Here is a 16,964-nt window from a genome sequence, read left to right as displayed (position 1 = left end):
AAGCTGACCACTGCAAAGCTGCCTTCAGTGGAGCGTGCAGTGGAGAATGATTGACCGTGAAATGGAAAAGGTGAAGTTTGGCCAGTGAACCTTGGGGTGTTGAGTTTATAGGGGCTTTCTGGACTGCGGGAAGTTCTCCGCTGGGGAGGAAGGGCTGTGGGATCAGCTGAACAAAAGAAGCAAGGAAATAGCTGTTCTCCTATTTCCTGTGTAGCCTGAGAAGGCAACGGGAGAAGGGGAAAAAACAGCTTGAAATCGCAAGACTTCCCTGCACGGGGATGGGAAATGGCATGACGAGAAGATTCATAGCCATGGGGTACCCACTCGCTCACCAAATCCCTTCTCCTATGCCGCTCCCACGGTGGCCAGAGGCTGTTTCAGGAGGCCTGTGGGATAGGGCTCAGCCCTGCTGTGATGCCTGCGTGCGCCAGAAGGAGAGGCTGTTCCACCCCATGACTGAGCACGCTGGTATTGCCTTAGAAGTGGAAAATCCCACAGGGTTGCAGGCCAGAAGCAAACTATTTCCAACAAACATTGGGACAGCTAGTATCTGAGGTCTTTCCAGCACAGATGCCTCTCACTACAAGCACGCAAGAACCATGCACGGAGCTGAAGGCAACAACCCAGTCAATATCAGCCCCAAAAGAAACACCATGGTCCGCCTGTGATCTTCTCTGCTTGTTTTGTATGCGTCCCCTCCTATGGGTCCCACCTTGAAAAAGGTTTTGGGGCAGCTAGATTGTACGTTACAAAACTTTGCAAGGTTGCACTTGATGGCCAGAGGCCCAGAACCTGATCCTGCTGCGATAGAGTATGGAACTGGATATGGAAAGGAAGGTGAAGAGCCTGCTCCCATCAGGGCTAGGTAGTCCTGTAATGTGTGATTTTAGTCCATTATCACGTCCATTCTTAGCGGTTATTAGAGCTCACTGTTGTTTTTTGTAACAATTTGTGTCACTAGGGAACGTTCTTCTTGTTCTTAACTAGGGAAATTTATGAAGGACTCCGAAAATTGGTTTTGGCATCCTCTAAGAAACAGTCTGGAGCTGGCAGCAATTAGCTGCATGGTAACGAATTAAGCTGGCCTTTTACTCTGTTCCCTTTCAGTGGCACCCTTGCTCAGAGGATGCCCCCCCAGCTAAGGCGCTGCTGGCTTGGTGAGAGCAGCATGGGGAGATGCCTGCAGCCCATCCCGCTCCTGCCCCATGGTGCTGGCTGCAGCAGGTGCCTCTGGAAGGTGTGTGTGTCCAGGGTCAGCACGCAGCAATACCCAGCCGCCTCCCAGCCTCCAGGAATCTGTGCAGGGGCTTCCCGAGGCAGAGGTGGGCTCTTTGCCAATGTGAGAGCAACATAACCTCGATGATGGGCCGAGCGGACGTGGGAGGTTTTTTTCCCCATGCTGGGAAGCGTCAGGACATTGGCTTCCCACATCCGCTTGTGCACTGAGACATGTGCTCCGATCCTGCCCTTTAGACACTTAGCAAATGTTTAACGGAGCCAGAGCCAGCTGTGTCCGGACGGACTTGGCGTTTCAAAGGGCAGATTTATCAGCAGGTGCGGCTGCTTCTCCAGATGGCCGGATGCTGCTGCTCTTTCCCTGTCAATGGGTGAGCATCTCCACCTCCTTCATGAACCAGAGGCACGGCTCCTGCCACGGCAAGGCCACGCGCTGCACGGCCACGGGCAGCCCCACGGGTCCCTGCAGCAGGGACGCAGGCAGTGGGTGTGACTGGAGGGAGCCAGGGTTGAATCCACCCTCAGGACTGGGATGGTTTCAAAATCCAAGCTTGTTTTGCACCCTCCAAGTAGATCTGCTGAGGTACTCCAAGAGCCATAGGAAATTAAAGAGTCCCTGCCACGAAGGGGAGCAGCTACACAGAGGCAGATGGGTTGGGTCAAACTGGGGGGCTTTGTGTGCCCCACATCTAAGCAAAGGGATACTTGGGGGAAAAATCTGCCCAGAAAGAGACCACTGTCCCCATGGGGAAACTGAGGCAGGGAAGCAAATGGTGTCCCAAGTCAAATCTCAAGTCCATAGCAGAGGAGACAGAGCTGCCTGATTCACAGATCAGTGTTCGCTCCTCCACATTGCACTGGTGCGCGCTAAACAACCAAGGCCAAGTGCAACGTTTTTACAACGTTTTTCTCACCTGAATCTATCCAGGTCCAAGGTCAAACTCACCTCCTTTGCTTTGCACCATCACAGAAGAAAGGCAGACCAACTCAGCCCACTCCTGTCCCCAGCAAGAGCTGCACTGTCTTTGCTTGCAAAAGCAAACCTGCACTGACTTGCTGTCATCACACCCCACGCAACACCTTCAGCTCTCAAGCAGGCTGGGTTTTGACAGAAATTTTCTATAACTAAACTGTCTACACTCTAAATTGGTAATAATTACTTTTAAGTCAGCTTTAACTCCATTTTGATTAAAATGGCAAAGAATAAATCCTGACAGTTGTATCTATCTCATCTTCATGTTTTTGGAACCAAACACTCTGATGCGCTTTTTCAAAACAATTTACAAAATTAGGTATGTTAAATATGCTGTCCTGAAAGAACGTTAAGGACATTTCACAAAATGCTGAAATCAGTGAAATGGGCTGATCCCCTCTGGAGAAGTTCTTCCAGTTGACTCAGAAGGCTGAATAAGTGTTTTCTGGGAGTTCTCCAGTTTCTGACTCATTTCAGCCTGGAATATCTATTGGAAGCATGAGACTTTCCTCAATCCCAGTCCAACTGCACCAACACTCACAGAACATCACAACTGCTAAGAAACTTGCCACTGCTTAATCTGCACCTTTCCAACAACCAAGAACATCAGTTGAGAGGTGAGCGTCTGTTTCTATCAGCCATTTTTTTTGCATTGCTCAGCCAGGACCCTGTTGCATCTCCCTGAATAAACTGCAATAGGATGGGGAGAGAAACCTCCTGTACCAATCCTCACACCTCTGACAGCGGGGGCTGCTTTCTCTCCTGACCATCCCTACATCTTTCCCACTTTTGTGGGTATTGCACTATTTTCCTTGGGCTTTTTCATAGCCAAGTGGGTTGTATGGATCCTACTTACAACTTCTCCAGCAAAGTAGAGCCACCGTCAGCAAAGATGCTGCAGAGAGCTGTTCCAGGAGCATTCCTACTTCTTCCATCATGCCTGGTGCCTTGCACAGGTCTGTCCTCACCGAGTGACAGCAGAGACTTCAGCGCCTTGTTGGTGAAAGACTGGGATGTTCCCAGCTGCTCCATGGCTGGGCACAAAGCTTACTGCACAAAGTTGGTCTTTTCACTGGTGTCATCACGGGCAAGCAGTGGGGAAGCCAGGTGATTTGAGTGCAAAGTAGGAGAACAGTAACAGAAAAAAAAAAAGAAAAAAAAAAGAGCAGGTGAGACCATGCTTGGAAAGATGAGGACTTGTGCAGCTAACAGCTGTTTCAGAGTGAAAGATATACCAACCCTAATTCTTGCTTTTTTGTGTTTCAAGGGTGAGCCTTGTTCTGTATGTCAAGGTGTTTCATTTCACCTATTTTTTTAAACATTTGCTTATAGCTAGTTCAACTACCTTCTCCCTTGAAAGTTGTTTTAAATGAATGTCTGAGATCCTGGGGATGTTCGTGTCTCTAATGCCCTCTGCCACCTTCTGTTACACCAGAGAGCTCTGTTTGCTTTGGGTACTGTAGGAGGCCAACTGACCTGTCCTAACAACTCATTTTTCTGCTGATATCAGTTCTTCTAGGAGTTTTATTTGCACCTGATGTTGTGACTACACAAAGTCTAACCTGCAAACCAAAGAAGAAACCCTGCAAAATAAAGTAAAACCAAGTAAAAAAGCTGGATTGTCCAATGACTCAATCTCTCAACCTTGCTCGGTTACTTATCTGGCTGCAGAATGAAATAACTATAGTTATTAGACTCCTTTAGTCCAGCATTAACTCTCGTTCCTTTCTTTTGTTTTTTTTTGACTCAGGTTAACAAAGAAGGACAATTTGGACAGAGACGAGATTTTTGCTGTTTTTAAACTGCATTAATTGCCAGTTTATCGAAACTGTGGTTCACAGTCTGTAGGTCGCTATCTACTTTGCTTTGTGCATCAGGTAGAAGGTGGCTGGAGTAAAGGAATTTAAAGTCATCATAGTGAGGGCAGGTTCCCAGAAATCACACATTTCTCTTCATGCTGTGGGCAAGTGTCTTCACCTCCTTCATGAAGCGAAGGCACAGGTCCTCCTGCAGAGCCACGCATTGGATGGCCACCTGCAGCCCTGCAGCTCCTTCCACAGCCTGCACAAATTAAGCATGGTGCTGAGTCAGAGCACCAGAGCACCTGGGGAGGCACAAGAGAGAACGCTGCCTTTTGACATTATAGGAAAAGAAGACAAAGGAAGATGTGCAAGGGGATGGTTGTCAGGCTGATATACACCAGCCTAGCTGCACCACAGGCAGGGTAGTAACAAGGTGGATGCAAACTGCATTACTAAACAAGCTCCCACTCTCATCAGGAGATGTAGACAAGCCTTGGGACAATGTGCCAGAGGTGTCACTCTGCAAGTCATAACCTTCTGCTAAGCATTAAGCTCTTTCCCTGCTGACGTCTTTCAGCCTCTTATCCCAAGGGTCTCTGTAGTGCCCTTGGTAATGCTTCAGTTCTTCCTCAGCTCTTGCGGCTGTGCTGACTGGCACCACCCCAGCAGGGAAGTTTATGACATTGTATAAATTGGTATAGGAGGTTGCAGCTGGAGAAGATCACACAAAGCATGCAAAATGGCAAAATTTAGTGTGCGGGGCCAGCAATGACTTTTGGATGACAACTTGGGTTGCAGGAATTGTAGACTGGAGTTGCGGGACCTAAAGAGACCATGGAAAGGTTTGAGGGCCACATGGCTGCTAGACCAGAGACACATGCCTTCACCTGTCAGTCGGGTGGAGGTTAGATCTGCTTTGGGAGAGACAGATGCAGGTATTTGATCTGCTTCAGAGTCTGCATCTACGTTTCCCATACCCCAGGGAAAAATCCCAGCTATTTTTCAAGATATTCCAGATGTCCAGTTCTGTAATACCATCTTGGGGATTTTGGATCCCAAAGGGCCATTGCTAGAGACATGGAGGACCCTAACTGTTTGCTGTAAGCTATGAAAAATTGCCTTTTTCTGCAAGTCATGGGCAACGAGCCTTTCTGCTATTTGCAAAGTCTTGGGAAATGTAAGATTGCCATATTCAGAAGAGCCTGGCCTTGTACTAAAGTCTACCTCCCCTCTCACAACTGTCCTCACAGCCACTCTCTGCTGCAAGAGTAGTTCTTGGGCTTTCTACAGGACAGACAATGCAGGAGAAACTCACCCATGAATGACTGGGACAGATGTGCCACTAATTGCTGCCCCGTAATAATCCAAACGCCTACAGATGAGGTGGGAGCATGAGAAGACCCACCCAGAGGAGACCTCTCCTTTGCTTTCTTCCCCAGAGGGAAGACCAAACACCTCACGTGGTTTGGGGAATGTCCAAGAGACCAAAATATCTTGCTCCAGCTCTGCCCACAAACACCACCATGGATGCATCCAGAGACACCTCAATGGAGATTACCAGATAGCTTCCCAGCATAGCCATGGTTAAAGGCTGGCCCCAGCACAGGACAAAGAATCACATCCAGCCTTAGCTTTCTCCATTTAGCAATGAATTCAGTGCCATAAACCTAGAAGGAAAGAGAGGAGATGACAAACAATGTCTGTTGGACAGCAGTGACTTCCTGGATACAACTGAAAAATCAAATAAAATCTGAGCTGTGCTTTGAAAGAGCCAATGGATTTTGTTCTTCCACCCTTGGGTTACTTGTGAGAATACTGCGCTGCCCAGACCTAGACATTAATGCTACGTAGGGATTTCAGAGTTGATTTCTTCAAGTATTAGCCCAGTCCTGCTTATGAACACTTTTGCCTTTGATTTTTTTTTGAATGGAGATCAGTAATAGTCTGAAAAGTTATGTCTAGCTGACTAAAATGTCAAATTTATTAAAAGCTTTGGTTATTTTGGTAGAATAATCTAGAAGATGTGAGTTCAGAATATTTCCATGAAACCTTCATTCATTCTGCATCAGGAAACAGGTAATAAAAAGCAGCAGCAAGAGACAGCTAGGCGAGCCTGAGGTCTTCCCCCCGCAATACAGGAGGCACAGCTTCAGGGTTATACTGTAGATCCAAAAGAGTTCTAGATTTGTAGTCTGGTTTACCACAGCTTTGCTGAACATCAGGCAATGAATGAATCCATCCTCAAAGAGCTGGTCCACTTTGCCTTAGTAAATAGACATGGGTGGACCACAGTATGGCTGCTCTGCCCCTGGTTACAGGGGCCCATTTGTCCCATGGTCCAGCCCCTGTTCCGCCCAACTCTCTCACTCCCAAGTTTTCTGTACAAATCCAAGTTTTCTTCCACATGTCTCACAAAAGCCACAGCCACGAGGCTATTTTTCAGTCTGACCTCAATTTCCATCTGCAGTCTGAAATCCTTCCTGCTGAAAGTTCAACAAATGAAATGGGTTTCCAGGAAATACAGTCAGTGTAGCTAACCTGATTGTTTTTCTGAGAGAAAAGCTGGTCGCTAGCCAAAAGTTTTGAATCAGCTCTTGTTTGCAGTAGATGAAAAAATGTTAATATGGTTTCACTGAAGAAAAACAATTCAAAATATCTCTGAGGCCAGCAAACCTTTTTAAGAGTTTTCTTTTTGGTTGGGTTTTTTGGTGGGGTGGGAGGAGGAATCTGTTTTCACCTAAAAAAAACCCAAACCCATTTCCTTCCAAACACTCCCATCAGCCCAGTGAGCAGGTAGGTTTGTAGGAGTTTTTCCTCTGCCCTATAATCTGTCAGACCTGCTGCAAGTGAGCATGCACGTCTGTTGTGAACGAGTGGTTTGGGCTGCTTAAAGAATCACTGTAAAGGGTATTAGCAAAAGTGATTTAAAAGGAGTTTATAAAAGTGCAACTTCACAAAGTTCAATGGCAAGGTTCACTCTATTACTTAATACATGGATGAAGCGTACAAAAGAAAATCAAGTTAAAATCAAACTAGAATGATTTATACAGAGCACAAAGACGCAAAGGAGCAAGGGACACCTTCCAGTTGAGTCATGTAGTTCAGAGAAGACCCCCTTGCTTTCCAAACTCCTGATGGAGCTTAGGGGCAGCTAGGTCCAATCTTCGTCTCAGACTTGGGCAACTGTTTATGTCTAACGGAAGGAATACAAAGAATAAGGAAGACCTTCCCGTTGAGTCATGAGGTTCAGAGAAGACCCCCTTGCTTTCTAAACTCCTGATAGAGCTTAGGTGTGGCTGGATCCACTCCTAGATCCAGACTTAGTCAATGGTTTATGTTTTAAGGAAGTATATGTGTGTAGGAGCAGTCTAAGGTTCATTCACAGTTTAAGGCAAATCACAAGATTTAGCAACACTTAATCACCGACTAATTTAACATTTACAAAGTGATTCAATAGAATTTACTACAATCACAACAGTGACTTAATTATAGATTCTAAATGGCAATATTTGTGCTATACTTGCTATCGGATACTTAGGTCAATTCACACACGCACGCATGCAGACACAAAAAGATATATATATAGAGAGAGATATATATATATAAAAACAGAGGTATACCTGTTAAAAATTCCCCTCGAGTTCAGTGAAATATTCACATCAAATGTCTTGGCATTTCTGAATGGGCGAAGGGTTGAGCCTCAAGGAGTGAAGGGTATCAGCCCAGGTCCCGTTGTCAGCTTTTCGTGACAGTCCTCCGATTTTTTCACAAGCTGCAGAGTTCACGAGCTCTGAGAGGTGTCCCATGCAGAGGGAGATGCTCGTTGCAGCCCTCTGCGGTCCAGGGGAGCTCAAAGGGTCTCACGTAGGACCACTGTTTATAGGTTTGCAAGATGATTGGCTTTGGTCAGTGTATTTCTATTCTGGCCATAATTCTTGTCAGGTAATTCTGGCACCCTCCAAGGTGGGCCATGATCCAGGCAGCAGGATTTTCAGGTACAGTTAGGGAGTGCCTAATCATCCTAACTCACTGTACCATAGCCAGGATAAAAAAGCACCAGATTGTCCCAACTCACTGCACAAGAACACAATGTTGGCAGGTCCTGACATTGCAATGTGCCTGGGGGGTGTTGTGGAGGGTGCTGCACCACCACAACGCCCCTCGAGTGACTGGCACTGGTGGAAGCTGCGTGGTGCAGGCAAGGGGCACGTTTCTTCTCGGGAAGGGTTGCGAGGGTGTCCCAGAGAATGAAGATCCTGCCTTGTGGGAGGACACCGAAACAGCTCAGCTTCTTCAGCCTTGCAAAACACCAGCTGAAAGGGGATACAATTGCTCTCTATAAATAGATCAAGGACAAGGGAGGCAGTGCAAAATACCAGAGGGGAGAGAGGTGCTATTTAAGCTCAAGGACAGGAATAAAATGAGGATAAACTGGAAGTGAATAAACAGCACAGGAAATAGGAAGATTTCCAACCATCAGAGCAGGGAGGAGAGGAGCTGGCCAACAAAAACAAATGCAAGCATGAAATTCAACTGGTTTTAAAGAGGAATCTGATCAGTTTGTGGTCAGCACTGGACTCAGTTGTCCAGGAGAATGCTTCCTGTCCTATGCTCCTGATCCCAAATGCGTTCATTTGAAATCCACCTAAGCCAAACAGTTACAACCACAATTTTTGACTCCTAAGGCCTCTGCTTGATAGTTCAAGCATGGTCTTATAACAATAGCATCTAGTGTCTGAAATGAAGGATTTGCACCAAGAGACAGAAAGAAGAAAAAATGAAGCCTCATTTTTAGTGGCTGTTCTTATGCTATTTCTGCTTAGAAAATGCAAAGGATAATATTTCTTCCCTATCCTCCAGTAAGTAGAAACCTCCACATGAACGTGTATTGCCTTGAGCTCTTAGCACTTCTCGCAAAGCTTGACTTTCAAAGAAAAGCCTAGCTGCTTTATTTCCACATGATCCATTTCCAACTCCAAATACATCACAGGGCTCAAAGCAATTGCTTAGAAACTTTAGCGATCTCTCACTATATTTAGTAAGGGGAAAAAAAAAATAATCACATTACCACCACTGCTCTATGCTGATCCCTGAGGTTTTTGGCAGACCTGGAAAGGTGGCAGAATTAATCAGCTTTGGGACTGTGGCAACAGAAAACAATCAACAAAATGCACAGACAGCCCATTGTTGTGGAAACAGCATGACCCTTCTGGGAACAAGTCATAATATCACCCAGCTGAGTCCACTGGGTTCACACATTCTTACAGGTACATCAAAAGAAGTTATGTTAAAAGCATGCCACCATGTCTAGGTGCCAGAGCACCTAGAAAAAGATCATGGCAGGCTTCTAAATTCACTTGCTCCCACTTTGGTGTGTCTCTGTCTCTCTTGGAGGGGCAGGTACTTCACATCACACGTACCCGCAGGTGGAGACCTGTCTATTAACTTGGCACGTGATGCTCTGGGTACCAGAATCCACCTGATGGGGGAAGTAGCCCATATCTCTCTGTTCTGATCTCCATGGAGACATCCTAGCCCTGCCATGATGAGGATCCTTGGGCTCTTAAAATAATCTCTGGCTCCATAGCCCTGGTGGTGCTAAACCCAGGTGGTGCCGAGGAAGCACATACTCATCTGGCTCAGCCTCTGCTACATAGCCCTGTGACAGGGGTTTGCACAGTGAGCTGGCACCTACCTGCATGAACCGGTGGGCACATCTGTGTGCATCCCCTTTCTCTAGAGCTACTTCAGTGCATCTGACCCCACTCTACAGAGAGCACTGAGATCCCAAGCAATTCGTGGGTACTTTCAGAGGGAAGAGAAAAATTTAGGATTAGTCAAGAGCAATGCGTGCAGCTGAAATAGCTGGCTGCCATGTGATTGCATTTTGGGCACACTTCTTGCCGTAGCAGAAGTGGGTGTGAAGAACAGGTATGGTTTCCAGCGAAGTAGTTTTACTCCCACATTAATTTATATATTTAATCACAACAACCCATGCCAGTAAGGCTCTAGACCACACTGCTAGCCCTGGAGAGCATCTTCTGGATGCAGGGATGCTGCTTAGACCCTTGCCACTCTCTTGGAGCTCGTTGCTGGATGAGCTGTATGGCTCACGTGTTCCTGAGAACGAATCATATTTCAACCTCCCCATGCAAAACTCCCACAAAAGGCTGTCAGAACCACTTGATAAGCTCAGCCTGGGTTTAGGGACTAAGTGTATGTAAGTGTATTTCACTATTAAGCCCATCAGGCACTTAACATGAAGCAGCCTACCTCCCTGCACACGGAAACTTCCCCACCTTGCAGATTTCCTATAACACAGATGGGACATGTCTACACATTTACTATGGGTTTCAAAATAATAGCCAAGATCCTTTTCACCAGAGAAGGAAGCCTTTAAGTATTGAACTGGGATTTCAGGTTAGGATCCATGATGTCTCCTTTAAAATCCCTCTGGTGAACAGCTCATCTGCCACATAGTCAATCCTGGGTGATGCAATGGGAACGAGCTGCAAGAAAACCATCCCTGTTCAAGAGGTAACAAAGATGAATGATTCACAGAGCCCTTTGTGAACCTCTCTGCCTCACTAGTGAGGTGAGTGGAAAGTGGTAGGAAGCTTAGGCCCTCCTTGCTGCTGTAGGACAGCAAGACCCCATTTTCAAAGGAATCTGGGTTAGCAGCATGTGCCCACTGTCCTCTCCTGTCTCCAAGGCATCAACACATGTTGTGACCTGGCACAGGCTCCACTCCTCCAGATGTTAGAGATGAATTTTTAGATGCTTCAAAACACCAAGTATTTTTAATTAATCTGTATCATTGGAACCACTCCCATATAAAATCCCCATTGGTGGAACCACAGAATAATTTAGGCTATAAGAGGTCCCTGGGGGCTCAACTGCTCCAACCTCCTTCTCACTTACCCACCGAGAAATCTGTAAACTGCATTTAACAGCTGAGGAATCATGGAAACTGTCGCGAGTTTGGTATTTATGGTAACACCAAATACGATGGAAAAAACAGTGCTTTAGAAAAGGAGAGACTTGGAGATATCTGAAGGCCATTCTCCTGTTTGCCAGGCCAGGAATATAAGCAAGATCACTTTGCTTTGGGAAACAAACTGTTGCATTTGCCTTCCTCTTCATTATACTTGCCTCAGGGAGGGATGGTCCCTGTTTTGTGGGCAGCAAAAGCAGAGACAGAAAATGACTTGTCCAAACTCTGTAAGGAGCGGGATAACAGCTCCAGGCAATCACAGACATGAAAACCCACCATATGCCCTGCATCCTGGAGGAGCTTTCTTTTCTGCTGGATGGCCCATTTCATGCTGGGCAATGGCTGAAAGTAATGGTCTTCTTCATAATACCCAGTCCAAAATGGCTTTGAACTGGTGTAAACCTGTGAGATGAGGAGCCATCACTTCCATGCGTAAGACGTACAAAATTGGACCATTCCCAGGGCTCAGGGAGGCAGCAACTGAGATCTCCTGGGTGGGAGGAACGATGGGAGCAACAGGGCTGGTGGAAAGCAGTATTGTCCAGAAGATAGGTCAGCAGCAGTGGTCCTTGGCATGGTCTTTCTGACACCACCTTCTGCCATGTGAACATGTCCCAGCTTTGAGATAGCAGGTGTGATAGTACTTGTACAGACCACGTGCCTGGGATGCCTGGCTACAGGCAGAGTTCAGGGGCTGTTCCTCTAGGGTAAGCGACTGGTCTGTATTGTCTGGGTGTCAGGGACAACTGGAGGTTCCTTGGATCCTAGGACCTGAGGCAGAAAGACACGATCAGATGGTAGCAGCAGAGAGCTAATGGCAAAGGGCAATGATTTCTTAGGTCAGTGACTGTTAAATCAGGCTCTCTAATTAAAGGCGTGAGGGGTGAATTCTTCTGATCAGGAGAAATCAACTCCTTTAGGGATTGGGCCAGGATGGAGCCAACAAGCTTGTTCTGGATGTCACCAGGAAGGGAAGGGGTCAGCATCCAGCAGCTCTCATCAAGGCAAGGCAAGAGAGGCCTGACAACCCTGCCGTGCGGCTGCTTCTGGTGGTTGCTCATGCTGGCTGCCCTCTGTTCAGAACACTTGCTTCCCTGGGTCCTTCACTACCTTGAGACATGAAACCAGATAAGAATCTCCCAAGATCTCACTGGGCAAATGGAGACATGGGATTGCCTTTGAGCTTCACCTCTTCATCAAAGGAGGGGGTGGGCAGGGCATGGTGGGATCCATCCAGAACATCTCCTCGCAGAGCAGCGCCTTCATGCAGAAGGCCAGGCTGTCCATGTCTCTCGCCATCGGCCCCAGCACCCCTGTCACTGCAAGCACAAAGGTCCTATCACTGCAGGCAGATGGGCTGGTGCTGTCTCATAGTTACTGGTAGGGACCCAGCATGGAAAAGTTTCGGTCAGGCCAGGGAAGAGGAATGGGGAACTAGTGTAACGTTCTAGAAGTGAGCAAGGAGGTCCAGCAGGGACAATCCGTAAGTCTCAGAGCAGAGGTGACCTAATGAGGCTGACCTTCTGGGCCAGGCTTCTTCAGGCACAAGGGCTGCTCAAGAAGAGCGAGGGCTGCAGCCCTCCTGCCAACAGCAATACCGCTTGGCAGCAGCTGAAGCCAGCACAGTGTCCTGGAAGCATCTCCAGTGAAACACCCCAGGCCTTTGGGATGCGCATCTCACATTTCTCAGTGCTACACATTGCATTGCCTGGATGGGTATTGCTTCAGTTCTGCTCAGATTCAGCTAACACCTACCACCATCCAGAACAGAATAAATGGTGCAAAAAGGTAATAGCGCAAGGCAGGTCCTGGTCTAATAGATTACCGGTTTTGACTGGCCATGAGACACATAATTGAGCAAGCACATTTGCTGGCATTTCAGCAGCAGGAGGAGATGTGAGAAGCAAAGGTTTGACAGTAATAACATGTCATCTGGATGGATTTACGCGATTGCATTCCTATGGTAGGAGAAACCACACCCAGTTTCCTAGGAACATAATGGGAGAAGCAGATTAGCAGCAGCTCTCGCTGTAAGGCAGGTCACCATGCTGAGTTGCAGCCTTCCCATTTACCCCCAGTCAACATCTAGGTGGGCAAAAAGTCCTGCAAAGATTTGACCCTTTCTAGGCTAGGAAGAATTCCATGGTTGGTAAGCTGCTAGGGGCTAGTGACAGTTTTTATCATCTCCTTTCCCTGGTGCATCTAATTCCTTATCCATGAGCAAACCACCTCTGATAAACAGAAAGCTCTTACAAGCAAAGCAAGGGCTGGAAAACATCTGAAGAGGAGATGATGCTGTAGTATTTGCTTTCAGCTTCCTGGCCAGGGCTATTAAAAGTTGAACAAGTCTTTGCTGTATTAACAGATGGAGGGCATCACATGTCATTAATAGAGCCCTAGCTGGCACAAGCAAACAGGCAGGTTAGGGTGCTAACTTAAGCCTGGAGGAAACCATGGATGATATCGCGAAGTTTGATGCACTGTGGGGGACACTTTACAGCCACCACAGCGAGTGGAAGAAGAGGACAGATGTTGGGATTTACCTGATCCTGTTGCCTGTGGGTTTGAGCCCACACAGCCTGCAGAAGCTGGATGGCAGGCAGATGCTGCCAACTACATCCAACCCGATGCCCAGGATGGAGCCTCCCGCTGTGATCAGAGCTCCCTCCCCTCCCAAGAAGCCCCCAGGGCTCTTCTGGTGGTTGAGAGGGTTCAGCATCAGCCAAAGATGGCATTGCTGCAGTCATAGCTGGGGAGAAGATCAGCAGGTGAGCGAGGTACTTCTGTCTGCAAACCATAAATACAGGGCACAGAGCATCTGTGCAGGGATGAGTGTGGAATTAATCCCAGCAGGTAGAATCAGCATGAAGTAGATTTGTTGGGACAGCTGAATTTAAGAAGAAAGAGGCATCAAATATAAAAGAAATAATTTCAGGTTGAAATGAGGAGGCAATTAACTCAATGTGCACGGTTAGCTTGGACAAAGGTGGGAGCTTGTGCATGCAGGCCCACCCTCTCTCAGAGAGCAAGAGGCACGTGTCATAGCATTTTCATGAAGATGAACACACGGTTACTTTATCATCGTCTGTGGGATGTTGCTTTTAATGAAGGGGATTGCCCCCTGGATTTTTGGAACCTGGATGGTGATACTATCTTTCTTCCTTCACTTGGCCGAGAAACTTCACCATCACTCCAGAGGAGATGTGGCCCTTGGGGATGGGAAGCAAAGCTCTTTAGGTACCAGGAAAGATGCTGTTTGGAGCAGGTTTGATGGTCCCACAAAATTTGGTCCAGAACATCCTTGTCTGAAGGAACTCTTAGCCAGTCCTACTGAGGATGGGACCTCCTGGCCTCTTCCCAGCCTCAGGCCAAGAGACAAGGGAATTAGGGAAGTACCTTGCAGTTAATGTGATCCTTGATGCTAATAGGAATGCCCTAAGAGCAGCCCCTTTTTCTTCAGTTTCTGGAGCTGATCATCACAGCCATGAATGAAGTCTATCACGCAGTTCGCCTCCTGGGTCACCTCCAAAGCCTCTCCAGAACAGAGAATACAGGTAAATGATGAGAAGGAAGGAAACAGTATTTAAATTGAGTTTTCAAGCTGAAAATTCAATCTCCTCAAACCTCCAGCATTCATTATTTAGACCTTACCTATAAACTTTAGATGTTTCTTGCTGGGATAGTTTTCTGCCCTGGATCTCTGTCCTACAGATTTGCCCATAAACCACCGTTTAGACATCACAGTATTGACAAATTGTAATCCCCAGCGTTGCCGGTTCTTTCAGCAAATGACCTGGTTTTATATTTGAAAGTCCCCACTGCAGAAGAGCCCTGCAGCATCTATCCCACACTGGAAGTATCATTCACTTTGCCTGTGTAGGAGTAGAGGACACTTCCTGGGGACAGGGACCCCTCCTTCAGCTTCTCCACCAGCTCCCCCATCAGCAGCGAGAAGATGTGCGGTCTGAGTGCCTGCATTCTGCAAAGGGTAAGAAATTGGGTACAGAGGGAAGAAAAAGACAGAAGAGGCTGGTGTTGAGGCTGCAAATGCTCAGTTTTAACATCTGCCCAGGAATGACCTAGGATGGAGAATTTTAGGAGACATTCCCTGTGGAAATGCAGACCTCCCACATAGCACTACGTGTACTGGAATGGGGAATTTGCTGAATCTTAGTTCATAAAACCAGATCCAAAACAAGCAGAAAACTGCTTCTTGACTGGGGCGTTGCATGAACCTGTAAGAGAGGTTTGACCTGTCTCTGTTTACTCTCCTGCGGGCCTTCACCCCCCTTCTAACTCATAGGCATTGTGTTGAATAGCAGTTCAACCAGCTAAAGTTTTACAGAATTTATCATTAACATGGCGGAAAAAAACCATGTAGGCTCTTTGCAACGTCCTCCCCCAAAAAAGAATAGCAGTAGGTATTTATTAGGGGTTTAAGACAAATCCCAAATCCAAGGACCTGACCTCCTAAAATCCAGGTGCTTCTTTACCTGGGCATGGGCAGGAAGAAATAGCTTTTGGTCATCGGTGTGGAGATGTTGGTGGGACATGAGGCCCTCCCCATACTTTGAGGATGATGGGGTAGGGAGGTCCCTATGGAGGGGCAGGGGTAAGGAGGATGGGAGAGGAAAGGCTTCACAGTAGGGACAGATGAGGAGAAAAGGGCATAGGGAAGTCTGGGGTGGTGATCTGATTCAGAAGGTCCCCAACTCCAATCCATCTTTCATCCTCAGGATTCCCTCAACAGGTCTGTATTAAGAAATACTTCCTTTACACTGTCTTTATGGGAGTCTTTTTTGTGATAATGGAGGGAGGTGACCCTCAAAAAAATTGGTGATGATCCAAAACTTGCACACGCCCTAACCACCATTCACTTTGATTGACCAGCACTCCCCCATTTCTTTGGTTACCCCAAATACAATCCCTTCTTCCCACACTCACTTTCCCCCAAATTACCTCTTGCTTAAACCTGTGAGCTGCCTTCTCCATTTGCTCCAGGGACACATCCCGTTTCCTCCTCGCCTCCTCCATCTTCTGCTGGATCTGCCTACGTCCCAGCCGTTTCAGTAGTACAACGGCTGCAGCTGAACTGCGGAGCAGAGCTGAGAGGGTGCAAGGGCCTCCCAGTGATGGATCTATGACCTGCCACAGTCACTCTTGGGTCATGATTTCTCTCTCAGTCCTTCCTGGTTTGGTCCAGACATGGACACCTGGGTCTCCCACCTTCTCCTAAGGAGGGCTGATGAATGCAAACTATGCGATTGCCTGCTGTGCAACATCAGCTCTGAAGCAGAGTCACATTAACAAACTCCAAGAATGGACTTTTTAGACCATGGACTTTGCAAGGGTCTGCCTGCTGGAGAAGTGTTGTGGGTTGGGCTGCAAAACAGTGTGCTCAGCTCACACTGGGTTTGGGGGGGTGTCCCCCAAGGCTGTGTCTCCCCAAGCCACTGGCTGCTGCTGTACCTGGCTACGCACAGGGGCCAGAGCTGATTAGAAAGCTGAAAGTCTGCAAAACCCAGATCAGGCTATCCCTACTATACCCATGTCTAATAATTAATTAGCACTTAAGCCTATTAACTAGAGGTGCTCAGCCATCATCTCTGTCCCTCAGGCAGCAGCATGTGCAGCCCTTTGAGCCTGGGACAACATTGCTGTTTGTTCTGGGGAACCTGGTGCAGGGGGTGAAATTGCACCTATCGGAGAAGAGGGAGCTCAGGAGAACCAAGAGTATGAAGGTGCAAGAAGGACACAGTGACTCTGGAAAGGCGGTGTGGAAGGAGCTATCTGAAGATGCCCTCAAGGACCATGACTGCTCTGTGTCATTTTCAAGCCAAGCCCTTTTGAAAAGTATTTTGGCAACCCAGATCAGGGGATGAGCACTTCGGGGAAATCCTCTCTGATGGACCCAGTATCCTATCTGCTCTCCAGTTTTTCTAAGCCATCTTCCAGCCAG

General features: G+C 47.4%; 1 protein-coding gene across 1 annotated transcript; it reads right to left on the bottom strand.

The window, feature by feature from the left end:
* Positions 1–4,079: 4,079 nt before the first annotated feature.
* Positions 4,080–16,174, bottom strand: LOC126041966 (vitamin D3 hydroxylase-associated protein-like). Its single transcript, XM_049808411.1, is given in 20 exon segments — positions 4,080–4,270; positions 4,580–4,722; positions 5,570–5,678; positions 9,080–9,119; positions 9,773–9,816; positions 10,357–10,460; positions 10,463–10,520; positions 11,282–11,407; positions 12,195–12,218; positions 12,221–12,324; positions 12,952–12,992; positions 13,549–13,726; positions 13,729–13,754; positions 14,080–14,159; positions 14,161–14,214; positions 14,402–14,440; positions 14,442–14,537; positions 14,873–14,966; positions 14,968–14,984; positions 15,965–16,174. Coding segments are annotated over 20 exon segments (1,710 nt in total). The 3' UTR covers positions 4,080–4,147.
* Between the last annotated feature and the right edge of the window lie 790 nt (positions 16,175–16,964).

This window comes from Accipiter gentilis, chromosome 8, assembly GCF_929443795.1.
Source record: "Accipiter gentilis chromosome 8, bAccGen1.1, whole genome shotgun sequence".
Lineage (NCBI taxonomy): Eukaryota > Metazoa > Chordata > Aves > Accipitriformes > Accipitridae > Astur > Astur gentilis.
The sequence above is the reverse complement of the archived record's forward strand: the minus strand, read 5'-3'. Positions and strand labels throughout refer to the sequence as shown.